Source organism: Xiphophorus maculatus, chromosome 24 (genome assembly GCF_002775205.1).
Source record: "Xiphophorus maculatus strain JP 163 A chromosome 24, X_maculatus-5.0-male, whole genome shotgun sequence".
In the NCBI taxonomy this organism is placed as follows: Eukaryota; Metazoa; Chordata; class Actinopteri; order Cyprinodontiformes; family Poeciliidae; genus Xiphophorus; species Xiphophorus maculatus.
In genome coordinates, this window is record NC_036466.1 from 10,014,515 (window position 1) to 10,028,631 (window position 14,117).

General features: G+C 42.1%; 1 protein-coding gene across 2 annotated transcripts; it reads right to left on the bottom strand.

The window, feature by feature from the left end:
- Positions 1-200: 200 nt before the first annotated feature.
- LOC102226863 (insulin receptor substrate 2-like) lies at positions 201-13,686 on the bottom strand. 2 transcript variants are annotated; one of them, XM_005813319.2, is made up of 3 exons: positions 10,837-13,686; positions 10,046-10,542; positions 201-3,070 (listed from the first exon to the last, which is right to left on the bottom strand). In XM_005813319.2, exons 1-3 carry the CDS (start codon positions 13,515-13,517, stop codon positions 3,066-3,068), a joined length of 3,183 nt encoding a protein of 1,060 aa, XP_005813376.1. In that variant the 5' UTR covers positions 13,518-13,686; the 3' UTR covers positions 201-3,065. The 2 variants fall into 2 exon arrangements, with proteins under 2 accessions (XP_005813376.1, XP_023185230.1); XM_023329462.1 differs by having other exon boundaries at positions 10,046-10,545.
- Between the last annotated feature and the right edge of the window lie 431 nt (positions 13,687-14,117).

Sequence of the window (14,117 nt, forward strand, 5' to 3'; positions counted from 1 at the left end):
CTTGGAAAACTGTTTTGACAGGAAGTCATTTGTTCACGATTAGCTTCCTGGTTCCTCCACCGTCAAATAAAAGTTCCTTACGAGACAGAAACAGGATATCCTGTGTGTGTACAGGAAGTGATTTGAGTCAGTGCCAACCTATTATACCACAGAATTAGAAAGTCACATTTTCAAGATGGATAAGACAAAAAAAAAGAAAGTTGTGACTCTTTAAATTATTTATTTATGTTGGGTGCTATCCATAATTAATACAGACAAAAGCAATACTTTACCAGAATGTATAAATCATATTTATCTCTTGTGAGCATCACAATAAACAGCATATTGAATTATGTACAATGGAAGACAACACATTCAGACTGAGTCAATCCAAGTAAAGAACGATCCGTTCAGACACAAATGGGAAAAACGCTTCCAGACACGTCAACAAAATTCCCAGCAATGAAAAACACTTGGCAGAAAGAAAAAACATATACAAAAGGAGAAAAAGAGCTCCAGTTTAATGGAAAAAAAAGGATCAATGCAATGTTACATTTGGTTCCATAGTTGTAAACTATTTTTGATTCATGTCAATATTGCATATGCCATTAGGTAAAGTGTGTCAACAAGGCAAATAGATCTCTATAATAAAATAAACCAAGTTTTTTTTTGTTTTATATAATCAGACTGTGAGGGAGAAAAGCATACAATACACTGTACAGATCCAAAACAAACCCTCCCGTTTTAAAAATCTGTAGCCAAAGTCTTTACACAGGAATAGCATTGCAACCTAGGTCAAATCTAAGAATACAATATTTTAGGTAAACTCTTTTCTATTTACACAATCTATGTACAAACTCTAAAGATAAATAGATACCATAAGTTAGCTTGGTACAGCTCCAATATTATTTAACACTTTCTAAACCATTTGAAATCTGCGATGGCCCCGCAAAAATCAGCGATACATTCAGACATGTAGAGGTTTTACAATCTACTGTAGATCTAAGGGGTTTGAAGCCAGTTGGTGTCGGCACAGAAGAGTTCAAAAAGACAGCAGTCGTAATAAACGGCGATAAAAACTGTTTTCAAATACCGCAGCAACCATTTTTGGAGGATTGCTAATTTGACTTCCTGCCATTATTTATTTCATTTTAATTCAAAACTGGAGAAATATTGAATTTTTCTGTGATTAGATGAAAATGGAGCAATGTAATACGGCACTCAATTAAAGACAGTTTTCACATTTACTAGTACAACCTAGTAGCTTACAGCAGCTAACGTTAGCTAATGCTAGCAAAGCTGTGATGGATGTACAGCAGTATACTGAGGCAGTTTGCTTTATGCTACATCTTAGCATTCATCCATATGCTCAAAGTTTTCACTTTAGATATATTTTTAAACTATTTGATAGTTTAGAAGCAAGAAAATATTAAGCTAATTTTATTACATCAAGAGTTTTGTTAGCTAACAGTTGATAATGTTAGCAAAGGCTCAAGGTTATTCACTAATTGTAATCCGATTTTGTACGCAAGTTGCCATTTTCTTTCATTTCTTACCAGCAAAAAAACAGTTTAATTTTCATATTTTTTATATTTTTTGACAACAGCTAGCTAAGAGTTGGTAATATTAGCAAAGGCTTTTGGGTATGTCAAACCGCCGCCTTCCATTTGTACTATATTTTGATTAAATACTTCAGTGATTTATGTCAATTTCCTACCAGTTTCCATTGATTGTGGTTCTGGCGATCAAACCAAACAACAATCACTGACCTGCTAGTTGTACGTGTAATTTACAGAAATAATATAACCAAGTTTCCTTACTGTAGATTACTAGCAGTTACTGGAGATGACCAGCACGCATTAGCTAGGAGTTATGATTATTTTTACACATTTAAAATCTTTAAATAGTAAAGTTTTCTCTTGCCACGATGGTGCTACTCTAACTTTTTCCTTCAATACTTTTAGGTTGAACCGTCTCAACTGTGCCTCCAATCTAAAGTTGAGTTTGTGTTGGCTTTTCCCCTTCGTTATCATCTCAGTGTTACAGTTGTACAGTCAAATGATATCACAGCAGGGAGGCCTGCGTCGACCCGAACAACAAGCCTTTGGTTTGAAGGTAGGAGTGTGTGAGGTTTTCAGGCTCAAGTGACTGAGGAATAGTGCCTGGTGTTATTATTATTAGAGGATCTCAGCTAAGTCACAAAAAGACATGGATAAACATTTAGAAATATAGTTGTACTAGTCCAATATATTTGGACAAAAAACATAAAATGGGTGAAATTATCCGTTAAGAAAATACTTTAATCAGCTCTCAAGCAGCCAAACTGGTTCTGTACATTTAAGAAATAATATATATTTAATGGTAAACTATGCATTTTGCTTTCCACAAGATAATAATATAGAGATGTAGGTCTAAACAAATATACCCTAATAGAATATTTATCTCTTATTTAATAGGAAACATTAAGGACAGTATACACATTAAGGCATCGGGTAGGTCTTATCAAACATTCATCATCCAAAAAATAAATAAAACGTCTAATGTGTACTACAATATATACTTTTTTTTTCTTTCTTGTTTTATGTACTCAGTGTACCTTGGTGTTCCATCCCTGCAGAGTGCAGCAGGTTTTACGGTTCTCAGAAACAAACACTTGCACACTAAATCTACCCTCAAGTAAATAAACGGTAACTTGGTGCCATTAGAGCTTTGTTATTGTCTGACTATCTTCGCTTCTGTGCTTGTGCCAAAATTTAGGTCACAGGAGAAATGGCCTCTCAAAGTGCAGGGAACACGAGACGTACCAACACACATCCGACATACACTCTCTCTCACACACACACACACACACCTGTACTGCCTTCAACGATACACTGCATGCATAGATGGTGACCTGCTTTTTTCCCCCAAGTGTGTGTGCAAGCAGGCGGCTTGTGATGCTGATGGGTCCACACAGTCTTTTCGGGTCACAGAGCCCGACGAAGGGGCAAAAACAAAACAAAATGTCTATTTTCTTGTGTTTTTCTTGCTTGTTTTTGTTTCGAGCAGCAGGTCAAGACGCCAAAGCCGAGGACAAGCGAAGTCCTTCAGTCTGGAAGAGACGAGAAAAAGAGGAATTTAATGAAAAATGTGGGAAACTTTCAACAAAATCAACAATTCAGGAAATATAAACAGAAACTAAAACAATACTAGTAACAGCATCAAGGTATGACAATTTCTAAACTTACAGTGGCCCTCCCCCACCTGTTGCTCTTTATATAGGCATTAAGTGTAAATAGGGCATGATTAAATTAAATGTTATTCTAGATAATCCAAGTTGTGAGGATTTACTGCCATCTTTCTTGTTTACATTAATAGGATTGTTTTCATCCTCGTTTCTGATTTATTAGAGACACACCGATCCGATATCAATATCTGTATCGGATCCGATGTCGTAAATTTTGTTTTTTAGATCAGATAGTGGTGACACTGTGTAGCAAATCTATTCAGTCTACTTCTATGCTTCATACTTCCTTATTAATTTTACATTACATTTGTATCAGATCGGTATCGGCTGATATTAAACCCAGGGTTTCCTCCAGTGCATTATAAGCCTGGCGGGCCACCAGGCTTTACTTGTGCCCCACCAGGCTAAGCTTTGCTTATTTACTTAAGTCTTTTTAAAATGTTTCATTTTTAAGACTTTATAGTTGGTGTTGAGATATTAATCTTCCAATAACACATAATTATCAAGGGATATTTTCAAAATTCCTGTCAAATTGAAACATTTTTAAACTCAAAAATGACGGATGAATGACTGCCCTAGCCAACTATCCACCAGAATTAGCAAGTTTTCTGGGGGAAACCTTGAAACCTCAGATATCTGTATCAGAAGTGAAAAAAGTGGATCGGCTCATCTGTAAATTTACAAATCATAAAATATTCTTTATTCATTAAATTTAAACCATCTTTTGGCTTAAATCTTTGCATCAAAACAAACCAACCATAAATAAATGTTATAGATTGAATCATCATTACAACGTGAGAACATCTAACTCTTGTTTTTTCCCGTCTCAACCCGGTTTGCTCTCACAAACACTGGCGCCAATTAAGCGGACCTCTGAGACAGCAGACGAAGGAGGAGCGTGGAGGGAACACAGTGTTGCTCTCGTACTGTACAGCGTGAACCCATTCACAGAGACGGATTGTTTTTTCATGCCGCAAAAGGAAAGAAACATCACGTTTCTGTTAAATATCAAGAACAGGAAGTTCTGGACGCCTTTTTTTAAGTTTCATTAGTGGCTCTGTCATTTATCCCTCCTGACAGGAAGTGTTTCAAGTGTGCATTTATAAGAGGGGAAGGAGTTTATTTTATTTTTTTTTCCGACTAAAGCTAATGCACCAGCTGTTTCCTCTTTACATATCTGTGTGTGTTGGAGAAGAAAGCTGCTTCTCTGCAACACTCGTATAATTACATAACCTGGGATGTAGAGCGATGATGGGGTGGGGGGGATCTCGTGTCGCTCTGCTGCCCTTGTTGCCATGGATACTGAGCAGGAGGCCAGGCAACAAGCAGCAGCATCTGTGATATGAAGTGTTCAGACACAAACTCTGCGTTTGGCAGATGTTCATGCAGCGTTTGGTCACGTGTGAGAGGAGGTTGAGCGGACGGAGGAAGAGTGAAAAAAAAAAAGTCCCAGAGTTACTAGTTGTATGGAACAGAAGAGATGCTGCACATTGCCAATCAGCAGGCTGAAAAAACACAATATCATTTTTTATTGCTTCCACATAATGAACCGTTCCTACAATAGCAAAGGGAAACAAATCATTTTTGTAAAATTGTCTTTATGATATTTCAAATTTATTGCCTTATTCTGCTGCATGGAGCATAGAAAGATTACATGCTGCCCCTCCCCCACGTGTTGCCGGCCACTTTTTCCTCGCTTAAAAAAATGGCAACAGTTTTTACAAAAAAAACACAAACAAACCTTTTATTTTATGAAAATAAAAACAATATTCACCAGGTGTTTGCTCTATATTTTCATTACATATATGTATCTAAATCATATTGTAGATATTTTTAATCTAAATATAACAAAACATGGTTATTTATTTTTACTTCTTATCGTGATAAATGATAATATTATAGCTCAGAGATCATTTTCAAGCAATATGATCTTCAAAGATGAATAAATTTTAAATCATAATAAACATTTAACACTTTGAGAGGAAGACATTTTAAATATGCAAAATAAATAAAACAAAAGCAACTAATAAAATAAATTATGACATCTCCTTCAAAAATGACCAAATCACCAGACTGAAGAGTTTTATCGTCAAGTATTTGGTAGAAAGAGAGGAAAAAAAGAGAAAAATTATAAACTTATTAAGCAATTAATTTATTTATTACTGTTTGTTTCATTTTGTTTATCTAACATTAAGTAAAATCTTGCATTTCTGAGGCGACGTGTGTTTTTAATGATGAAACTCAGCGAGCACATGCTCACACCTTGGGTTACGTATTCCCCAGCTGCTGACCGACGGCGGCTCTCGCTGATCAATCCCCCCTCCAGCCCTCAGCCATCTAATCCCGCCTGCAGAGGCTGTAATCTACTCTGGAGCCGCGGCCGGCTAAATGTGGGGAACGCTGGCCACGCAGTTAGCGCTTCTGTCTGGAACATCCCGGCCTAGTTTAGCGCCCACCTCCCTCCTCTCACCTCTAAACTACACACACATAAAAACACACACACACACACATGCCACCTGGAAACTCTGACACCAGATCCTTTGGGGCTACGTGCGTATGTTTGTTCTCCATAGATCATGTAACATGGCATTTCTGGATTTCCACCGGTGGCTCCACGAGCCGGCCGTCGTCATGCCAACAGCACCGTGTAAGTAAATAAACTATTTACCAGGTGGTCTGTTTGTATTGATTCATTTTAAGTCGATGCAAAGCATCCCAAAAGGAAAGTGATGGGGAAAATGTGTGCCAATATTTGCACAGATGACAAAATACGCACATTTAACCTACAACATCATTTCACTGTACTCTCAAGATGACATTTGCTGCATTTTGATTCTACAAAAACAAACAAAATTGAATAAAATTTAATATAATTAATGATTTTATTTAACTCCCCTCAACTAAAGTAATGATTTTAGGTCTGAAACAAGAAAAAAAGCATAAATATATTTGTGAAAAATATAAAAAATAAAAAGAAAAGAGAGGCTTAAAGGTGGACTACAAAAATTAAACAAGTTTGCAGATACAAAATATAATTTTTTTAAATTTCTGAGTTAATTTATTTCATCGTTTTTTGTTTTATTTTTCAGAATTTTGTGTTTTAGGATGTAAGAGTTTAAAAAAAAAATTAAATTAAAAACAGAAAAAAATGAAACAAACTGTTACTATATAATTGGCAGGGCCTTATTTCACCCACAGCCAAGTTGTACACAGTGTGCTGAACCACTTCCTGTTTTAGTTAATGAACCTAATGGGGTTAAAGAATTTATTGTTATGCTGAAGGTTTAGTACAGAATGTCTCCTAAACTGATTGGCCAGAACGGGGAACTAAAAGCTGATTGGCCAGAATGGGGAACTAAAAGCTGATTGGCGAGAACGGGGAACTAAAAGCTGATTGGCCAGAAAGGGGAACTAAAAGCTGATTGGCCAGAATGGGGAACTAAAAGCTGATTGAATGACTGAAAATGACTAAAAATAATCTGAAAATTTGTCTGAAATTTCCTTGTTTATTCAAAAAAAATCTGAAATTAATCTAAAAACTTCAGAATTTTTTTTAGATCTTTTTTCAACTTTTTAAACTCAGACATTTTCTTGTTTTTCCAGAAAATTTCTGAAATTAATCTAGAAATTTCCTTGTTTTTTCTAGAACTTTCTAAAACCAGAAATGTTATTGTTTTTTCTAGATTAATCTAAAAATTTCTGAGTATTCTCCTAGAAACATTTTGGACTATTTAAAATATGAATTTATTTTTTTTTTACATGCCGTAATCTTTATATTTTCACATATCTGCATCACACACTGCGATGCGTGTACTGGAGCTCAGAAATACGTGAAAACGCTCTGTGCAGCATCCTCTCCGCGATGACATCATTCACGCTACCACCGAGTGGATGACGTCGAGGTTGGGGGTGGGTCAGCGGGATTTGAAGAGATGGATGTGGATGTCTCTAATCTGGTTTGCAAATTCCTAACACACACTCCATCCATGTTGACGGGGCGCTCTCTGCGACCCGTGGCAGCGGCAGATGGTGGGCTGTCAATGCAGCGGCGTCGATATGTGCATGAGGTGTGGAAATTGATATGGCGAGTGAAGATAGCCTGGGGTGGCAGCTGTTTAACCCCTCCTGCCCTTTTATTTCAACCTCGATGCTCTGGAAAGTGATCATCTGCCACTCTAGCCGTCTTACCGCTTTTTTAAAATCACATCCGTACTCTGGTGCTAAATTCTAAATATTAATATATCAAACTCCAGCAGCTATGATCCACAGCTGATCGAGATTATCCTGGACGTGGAGATGGAAACGGAGACGGCTGACTTCGCTAATCTGGGTCTGGTACAGAACATCCACCTGACTGAGCCGCGGCTAGCCACGGCCGTCAATTGGAGAGCAGAAGTAAACACTGCCACAAGGTCACATGGGTCGAGTGGCGCAAACAAACCCTTGTTGACCCCACTGCCAGGTGTCTTGAGTTGACATAATAGGTGGGAGTTTTTACGTCCAGGTAAAAACTCAACATTGGACTAAGAGGTGGCCATCTGCGCTCGGTTACGGCTAATTTGCTTAGGGTCCTTGCCCCGGTAAGCCACCCAGCCAAACTGGATTTCACATCCGCAAAGGAGTTTAGTTGGAATAAAAAACTGCAGGGCTTTGGGTCAGAACGCCCAGCAGGACGTCCGGCTGCATCAAACAGTCTCCGCGCCAAAAGCCCCAGTAGCAACATAACGGAGCACCCACTAGACAAGCAATCAACTTGTCATCAGAGGCTTAAAATCGGGCCAGAGCAGAACTAGTTTCATCAAAGCAGAGCCTTAACAAACACCCGTCCTCCAACTGCTCTGTATCCAAAACCGAGCTCCATCCCCCCCTAACTCTCCGCCTGTCTTACTTCTGGCAGCAGTCTAATGAGGCAGAAGGGCAGCAGAGTGCACGTGCCATCCTGCCCATTATGCACGAATTTACTGGCTTCCTCTCCCACGAGCAGCAAACCGCTGGAAAAACAAAAGCCTGCTATAGATCTGAGGGAGACGGAGCCGCTCTGCATGCGTACGTGCAACACTCCTCATGTATGTACTTTCTTTTCTTCCTCCCTCTCACTTGTCAGGGACAAGCTTTATGAGTGCAGTAAAAAATATTTTCACCCTCAAGGAAACAGGAGCTGCGACACATGTCAACCATTTTACCAAAAGCTGCCTTGACTACTTGTTTTTCTGAATCATAACTGACATGTTACGCTTTTCCAAACATATATACATTTACAAATCATCTTGTAAACATAATTTATCATTTTATGACACATGCATTCTGTATCTAGCGTTGATACATTTGACATTATTGCTTTAAAACAGTCAATTCTTAGTTTTTATGTTATTTTTGCAATAATGTGGAATAAAAATACTGCCAACACTGTAATTTTCAGTGCTTATGCAGAATATTTTACTGGTTGGGTTAAGTGGCAGTGAGCAACAACAAGTGGGGGAGGGGCGGTGCTGCTACTGTTGTGAAAAAAACAACTCCTAAACCTTGAGAGAGTAGAAATGAAGGATTTCAAACTCAGTTTGCATCTTATAACTAGAGTTTGCTGCAATCAACCTTGTTTACCGACGTCACTGACTGCGCAAATATGAAGAACTAAAGCAGTATTTTTCTCCACCATGTGCTAAAAACGAAGCAAAATTCATTTTGTGGAGAAATAAAAGACGCTATTCTAAAAAAAAAAAAAGGGACCTCTTTCATTGAAACTTTTCAGGAAAAGCAAACCATGACCTTTAGTGATATAATGACCAACCACTCTCATGTTGGGGTTCAACACACCAATCCCCCTCCCCCAAACTCGACCCTGTACGTGCTCACAGGCAGGCGCGAGGTCCCCTGGGATGCAGGGGTCAGACCTGTTTACCACTGCCTGCCAGCAGTTGGCTCACAGGGATATTCTAGGATGGAGTATTGATCGCAGGAGAGTGGGAATGGTGTGAGAGGGGGCATTTGTGGAGGTCAACACATCCGAATGCCTGTCCAAGTGGGAAAACAACAGCCGGAGATGACATGTCAAGAATCTGCAATTCTTCTGATCAATTAATAGCCAAAATGTTTGCAATAATAAACATAAAGAGTTGTGCAGTTAGCTTGCAAATTCCTGACATCTGCAGCAGCAGCAGCAGCAGCAGCGCTGCTCTGTCATGGTGCTTGTTTACTTCCAAGCTCTCAGCCTGGTCACGTTTCACCACAGCCTTGCGTTGCATTCACACGCATCAGGGAAAAGACGGGAACACACAGTTCCGGAGCTCGCAGAAGCAGCAGGAAGAATCCAAAGAAGGTCTAAAAACGGCCCTTTTGTTTTGTGAAGTTCCAACAACATCGTGTTCATTTTTTTTACAGGCAAATTTTGGAAGCAAGCGCAACCGGTGTTAAGACTTCGGAGCCAATGAGAAGCTGCAGGAGTTTCCTCCTACTTATGTGGTTTGAAATCCACAGAGCTACTTTGAAGTCAGAGGAAATGCCTTCAGCCTTTTTTCACTTCACCATGTGAGAACCAGTTGTAGTAGCTGTTTAGTGTAGCATTTGTTAGTAATAAAAACACTTCAATTGGTATAAAGGAAAGCCTTGAGTCAATTCATTCCCTACTCATACTATACGCTCTAAAAAGTCCCTAATAAAACTGATCCCACTTTGCACCAGTTGACTCTTGAGGAAAACTAGACTAAATTAAACCCAAACAACTCATAATCATCAGTTTACCAAGATCGGCATCAATCGACCCTTGGAGGTGTCTCCAATGGTACCCAACTGTTACTAGGACAAAGAAATATCAAAAGAGTAAAGACCAGCCTCCTTACTCACCTTTGGCAGTGGTTGCAGTCTCCTTGAACCCCAAACAGACGTAAGGTGTGTTGTGTAATCCATTGATGCCCCCTTTGCAGCTGCTGGTGGGTTTAAAGCCAACCAGGTCTCCACATTTCTCCACATCCCTGTTTTCTAGTAGGTTCAAGGCAATGTAGTTCAGTCCGTTAGAGTAGCCGGTTGAGCTGTGGCGGGCCACGGGACTGCCGTACTCCTCATCGGAACCCTCACTGCTGCGGGACGAGATGTTCTCCACCGAGCTCGGCCTCTTCACTGCGTCGCCACGTGCGAATGAAGGAAAGACCGGCGTCACTGTGGCCGTGGAGGAGAAGGTTTCTGAGCTGTGGCGCCTTCGCCCTTGTGGATTGGCCCGGATGACCTTGGCAGAGCGGTCTGGGTCCACGGTTGGGGAAGTTGCTGCTCCAAGCAGGAAGACCCCAATCCGCTCAGGAACACCTTGGTCCTCAAGAGATAGCCTTCTCTCCCTGCAGCTCTGGCTGCTGGAACACAGTGTTCAAAATAGCATGAACATACACAAACATTTTAATAACTCCCTCATATATTCAGAACATAAACTTGAAGCCTTTACTATACGCTTTATCCAATTTAAACCATATTGAATTTTCCTAAACAGCTGATTTGATTTTCTTCCCCAGAAACTGAGCATTTAAGAGGTTCAAGTCTGGACTGAAATAACTTTCACATAATCATTGCATGACTTCATATCCAGTAAGTTATGATGTAATATGACCATAAATAATGCTGGAAAAGCACTACAATTCATCACATACCTTGAGTTCTGAGGAACAAGCTGTGGGGGTGAGCTAGTCATCGCAAATGTCATCTCAGTATAGTCGTTTTTCACCTCATCAACAAAGCTTCTGGAGCTTTTCTCACACTCTACATGGTACACAACATCGTCCTCTGAGCAGGGGCATGAGGACAGCTCAGGCAGGGTAGCCAGTCGCTCAACCGGAGTGTCAGCCCCCTTGGGTGAGTGCGAGCCCAGCTCCAGGTTCATGTAGTCTGACAGAGATGACCGTCCCGGGCGCCCGCCGCTGGACCCCAGAGAGGAAGACTGGCTCTCTGTGAATACGGCAGACGGTGGGGAAGATCTGTTGCAGTTGAAGTCGATGTTGATGTACTCGCCAGGGCTGCGGGGCTCTAAGGGCAGAGGATGCTCATTCATGCTGGGGAGGGTCCTCAGGGTGTCCAGAGACAGCCTGTTAGGTCTCCCCAGCCTCCCTCTGTAGGACAGGTTCTCTGCTCGATGATGCCTGACTGGGGAGGGGACTGAGGGGCTCAGCGGTGATGTTTGAACTGCACATGGCTGCATTACTGAATAATAGTCTGACTCCCCAATCTTCTGCCTTGAACTCTGTGGGCTCATCAACACATACTGGCCACTGTCTTCATTCTTGGATGACTGAAGTTTTGCAGGCAGTGTGAGGGAGCCTGTCTGGTAAGCCGGCTTAATTGACGCTGGTTCCCCAGCGAGAGGGCTTAAGTAGTAATCAGGAGGGGTCTGCAGAGGGGGTGGGTTTCCAGGTGACATGTTCATGTATTCGCCGTGTCTGTCAGGACTGTCCATGGAGGATTTGGAGCCACACCACATTCTCATGTATCCACTGTCTTCCAGAGAGCTGCTACAGGGAGAGTTGGCCTTGTAGCCATTGGTAGCTGCCTGGGGATGCACCCTGGGGTTGACAATCTGCTTTGGTGCTGAGACACACATGGGGCTCATGGGTACATAGTTATCCGTCTTGCCAGACTGAGGTGCTACACCTGGCGTCATGGGCATGTAGCCATCATCACCAAGGTTGCTACTGGAGCTCCTGGATGAACCAATTTTTATGTCCCCATAATCCTCAGGGTAGCATACTTTGGGTGAAGCAGAGTGGGAGTTTTGCCCATGGGCCATCCTCATTAGAGTGTAGTCATCCAAGGAAGCAGAGGACAATGGAGTCACCACCTTCTGTTGGCGTGGTGTGGTGAGGGAGTGTGTTCGCTTCCTGTATGCCTTGTCACAATTCTGACCCTCGATCCCACAGCTGGACCTGCTGCCGTTAGCCCCCTCCATTAGCATGTAGCCGCAGGGGTCGCTCAGGTCACGGGATGGAGGTGTGCTGGACAGGGAGTCAGGAGTGTCACTGCGTGTCAGAGTGAGAAACTTGTGTTCACCTGGGCTGGAGCTGAAATCATCACAGAGAAGGAAGCCAGTGTCGCTGAGGGAGCCGGATATGGAGGCGCTGCAGCTGAAAGGACGTCTGGCTTTGTCAGGAGTTGAGACCCTTGTTCCTCCCCTGGGAGATGAGCTGATGGGACTGGAGGCAGCAGGAGGAGAGTTGGACATTGGCATTGAACGACTGTGATGGAGATTGCATGCAGACTCCAGTATCCTGCAGGTGCGCCCGTTGCTAAGGGTGTGGGACCTCATGAGGTGATTTCCAGAATTGGGACTGGTAGGACTCTCACCCACTGGTATGGACATGGACACTGGCCGGGTTACGCTTCCATCTCCCTCACTGGCCGTCCTTATCCGACAGGATGTGAACTTCCTCCCTGGGGATGTGGCAGCCATGCTGTCGGTTCTGGATCTCCTCACCAGCCCGGTCTGACTTGGGGGGAGGTTGTTGAGGTTGCGCCGGGTGGGCACAGAGATGGGGTTGGTGCTGGCTGACTGGCTTTTGCTCCTCGGTCTGAATTCAGAGAGCTCCTTCATCGACTTCATTGCCTCCAGGATGGTCTCATGGATGTTCTGCGCTACCACTGAGTCCTCCGCCTGCATCCAGAACTCCCCTGGCCCGGTTACTGCTGATCTGCCCACCTCTATGAAGAAGAAGCTGTCTGAGTGGCCACATCTCCTGATGTTCATGAGTTGGAGGTTGACAGCTGGTGTCTCAGAGTTCAGCTTGACGAAGCTGATGTTTCGGTTGGATAAACACAGCCTGTAGACTCCGGTGAGGTTTTTGATCTGACCCAAACCTCTGGATTTCAAGTTGACCTGCCATACCTCCTTGTAGGTAGCTGTTGCAGGGGTAAGCTGTCCGTAAGTGGTCTCCTCAAACCCCACTAAAGAGGATGTGGAAGCAGGGCTGTCAAACACTTTGCTCTCTGCTATTAAATCAGACAGAACGGTGTACCAGTTCTCCTGCTCCTGCTCGTTTTCTGCAGCCACAGCAAAGTATTCGTCCTTGGTGTAGAGGGCGATGAGGTGCTTGTGTTTGGCATCGGCGCGTTTGTTTACGCACAGACAGGAGTCCAAAGTTATGACGCGTTTGGCGGCGGACTTATTTCTCCATTTCTTCTCGCTTTCATAGTACTCCAGCCGTGCGGGACAGCGCTCCGTGGGCTCCCGGAGCACGAAAAAACGCCTGTGTCCGTGTTTCTGCTTCCTCAGGTAGCCGCACTTCTTCACGTCATTCGTCCCATTAGATAACAGGTGTCCTCCAGTCGCCGGAGGACTTGCCATTTCTCCGGAATAAGAGGAAAAAAGGCTCACAGTAAAAAAAAAAAAAAAGAAAAGACCGCAAAAGGTTACCCGTTTACTATATTCCACAGCGGACAAGAAAGCCCGCTGCGGTAAAAACAGCAGAGCAGTGCGCGTAGACCAGTGGCTGCTCTGATGCTGGAGAAAAACAACATGTGACGCTGCTGCTCTAAAAACAGAATAAAACACGGAGTCATGGGGGGCGGGGCGGGGCGTCCTGCAGGAGCAGCGCCATAGAAAAAGATAAAAAGAAGTCGCCTTGCAGTTCTTGTCCCGTAGGAAAGGTACGTCAGCGCGTCCACCATGTTGTGAGTGTCAAGTTCTCCTTGGAAACAGGATTTTCCTTGTAAACGTCCTAATAAGAATTACATTCATAAAATTTTGATCAACCATATAAAAATATATTTATTAATTTTAGAATTAAATGAGCTTTTCAGAGCATTTTATTTTAGTTCTACAATGACTAGAACAAATAATTATTTTAGTTCTAAAAATGAAATATGAATATGAATTAATATGAATATGAATGTATATATATATATATAGACACACAAAACTATATATATATATATATATATATAT

Excerpts from the sequence above, each read along its gene's own strand:
- LOC102226863 (XM_023329462.1), bottom strand. The coding sequence starts at position 13,517 with ATGGCAAGTCCTCCGGCGACTGGAGGACACCTGTTATCTAATGGGACG. Across the intron at positions 10,546-10,836 it reads CTTGTTCCTCAGAACTCAAG|CAGCCAGAGCTGCAGGGAGA; the intron begins GTATGTGATGAA and ends ACTGTGTTCCAG.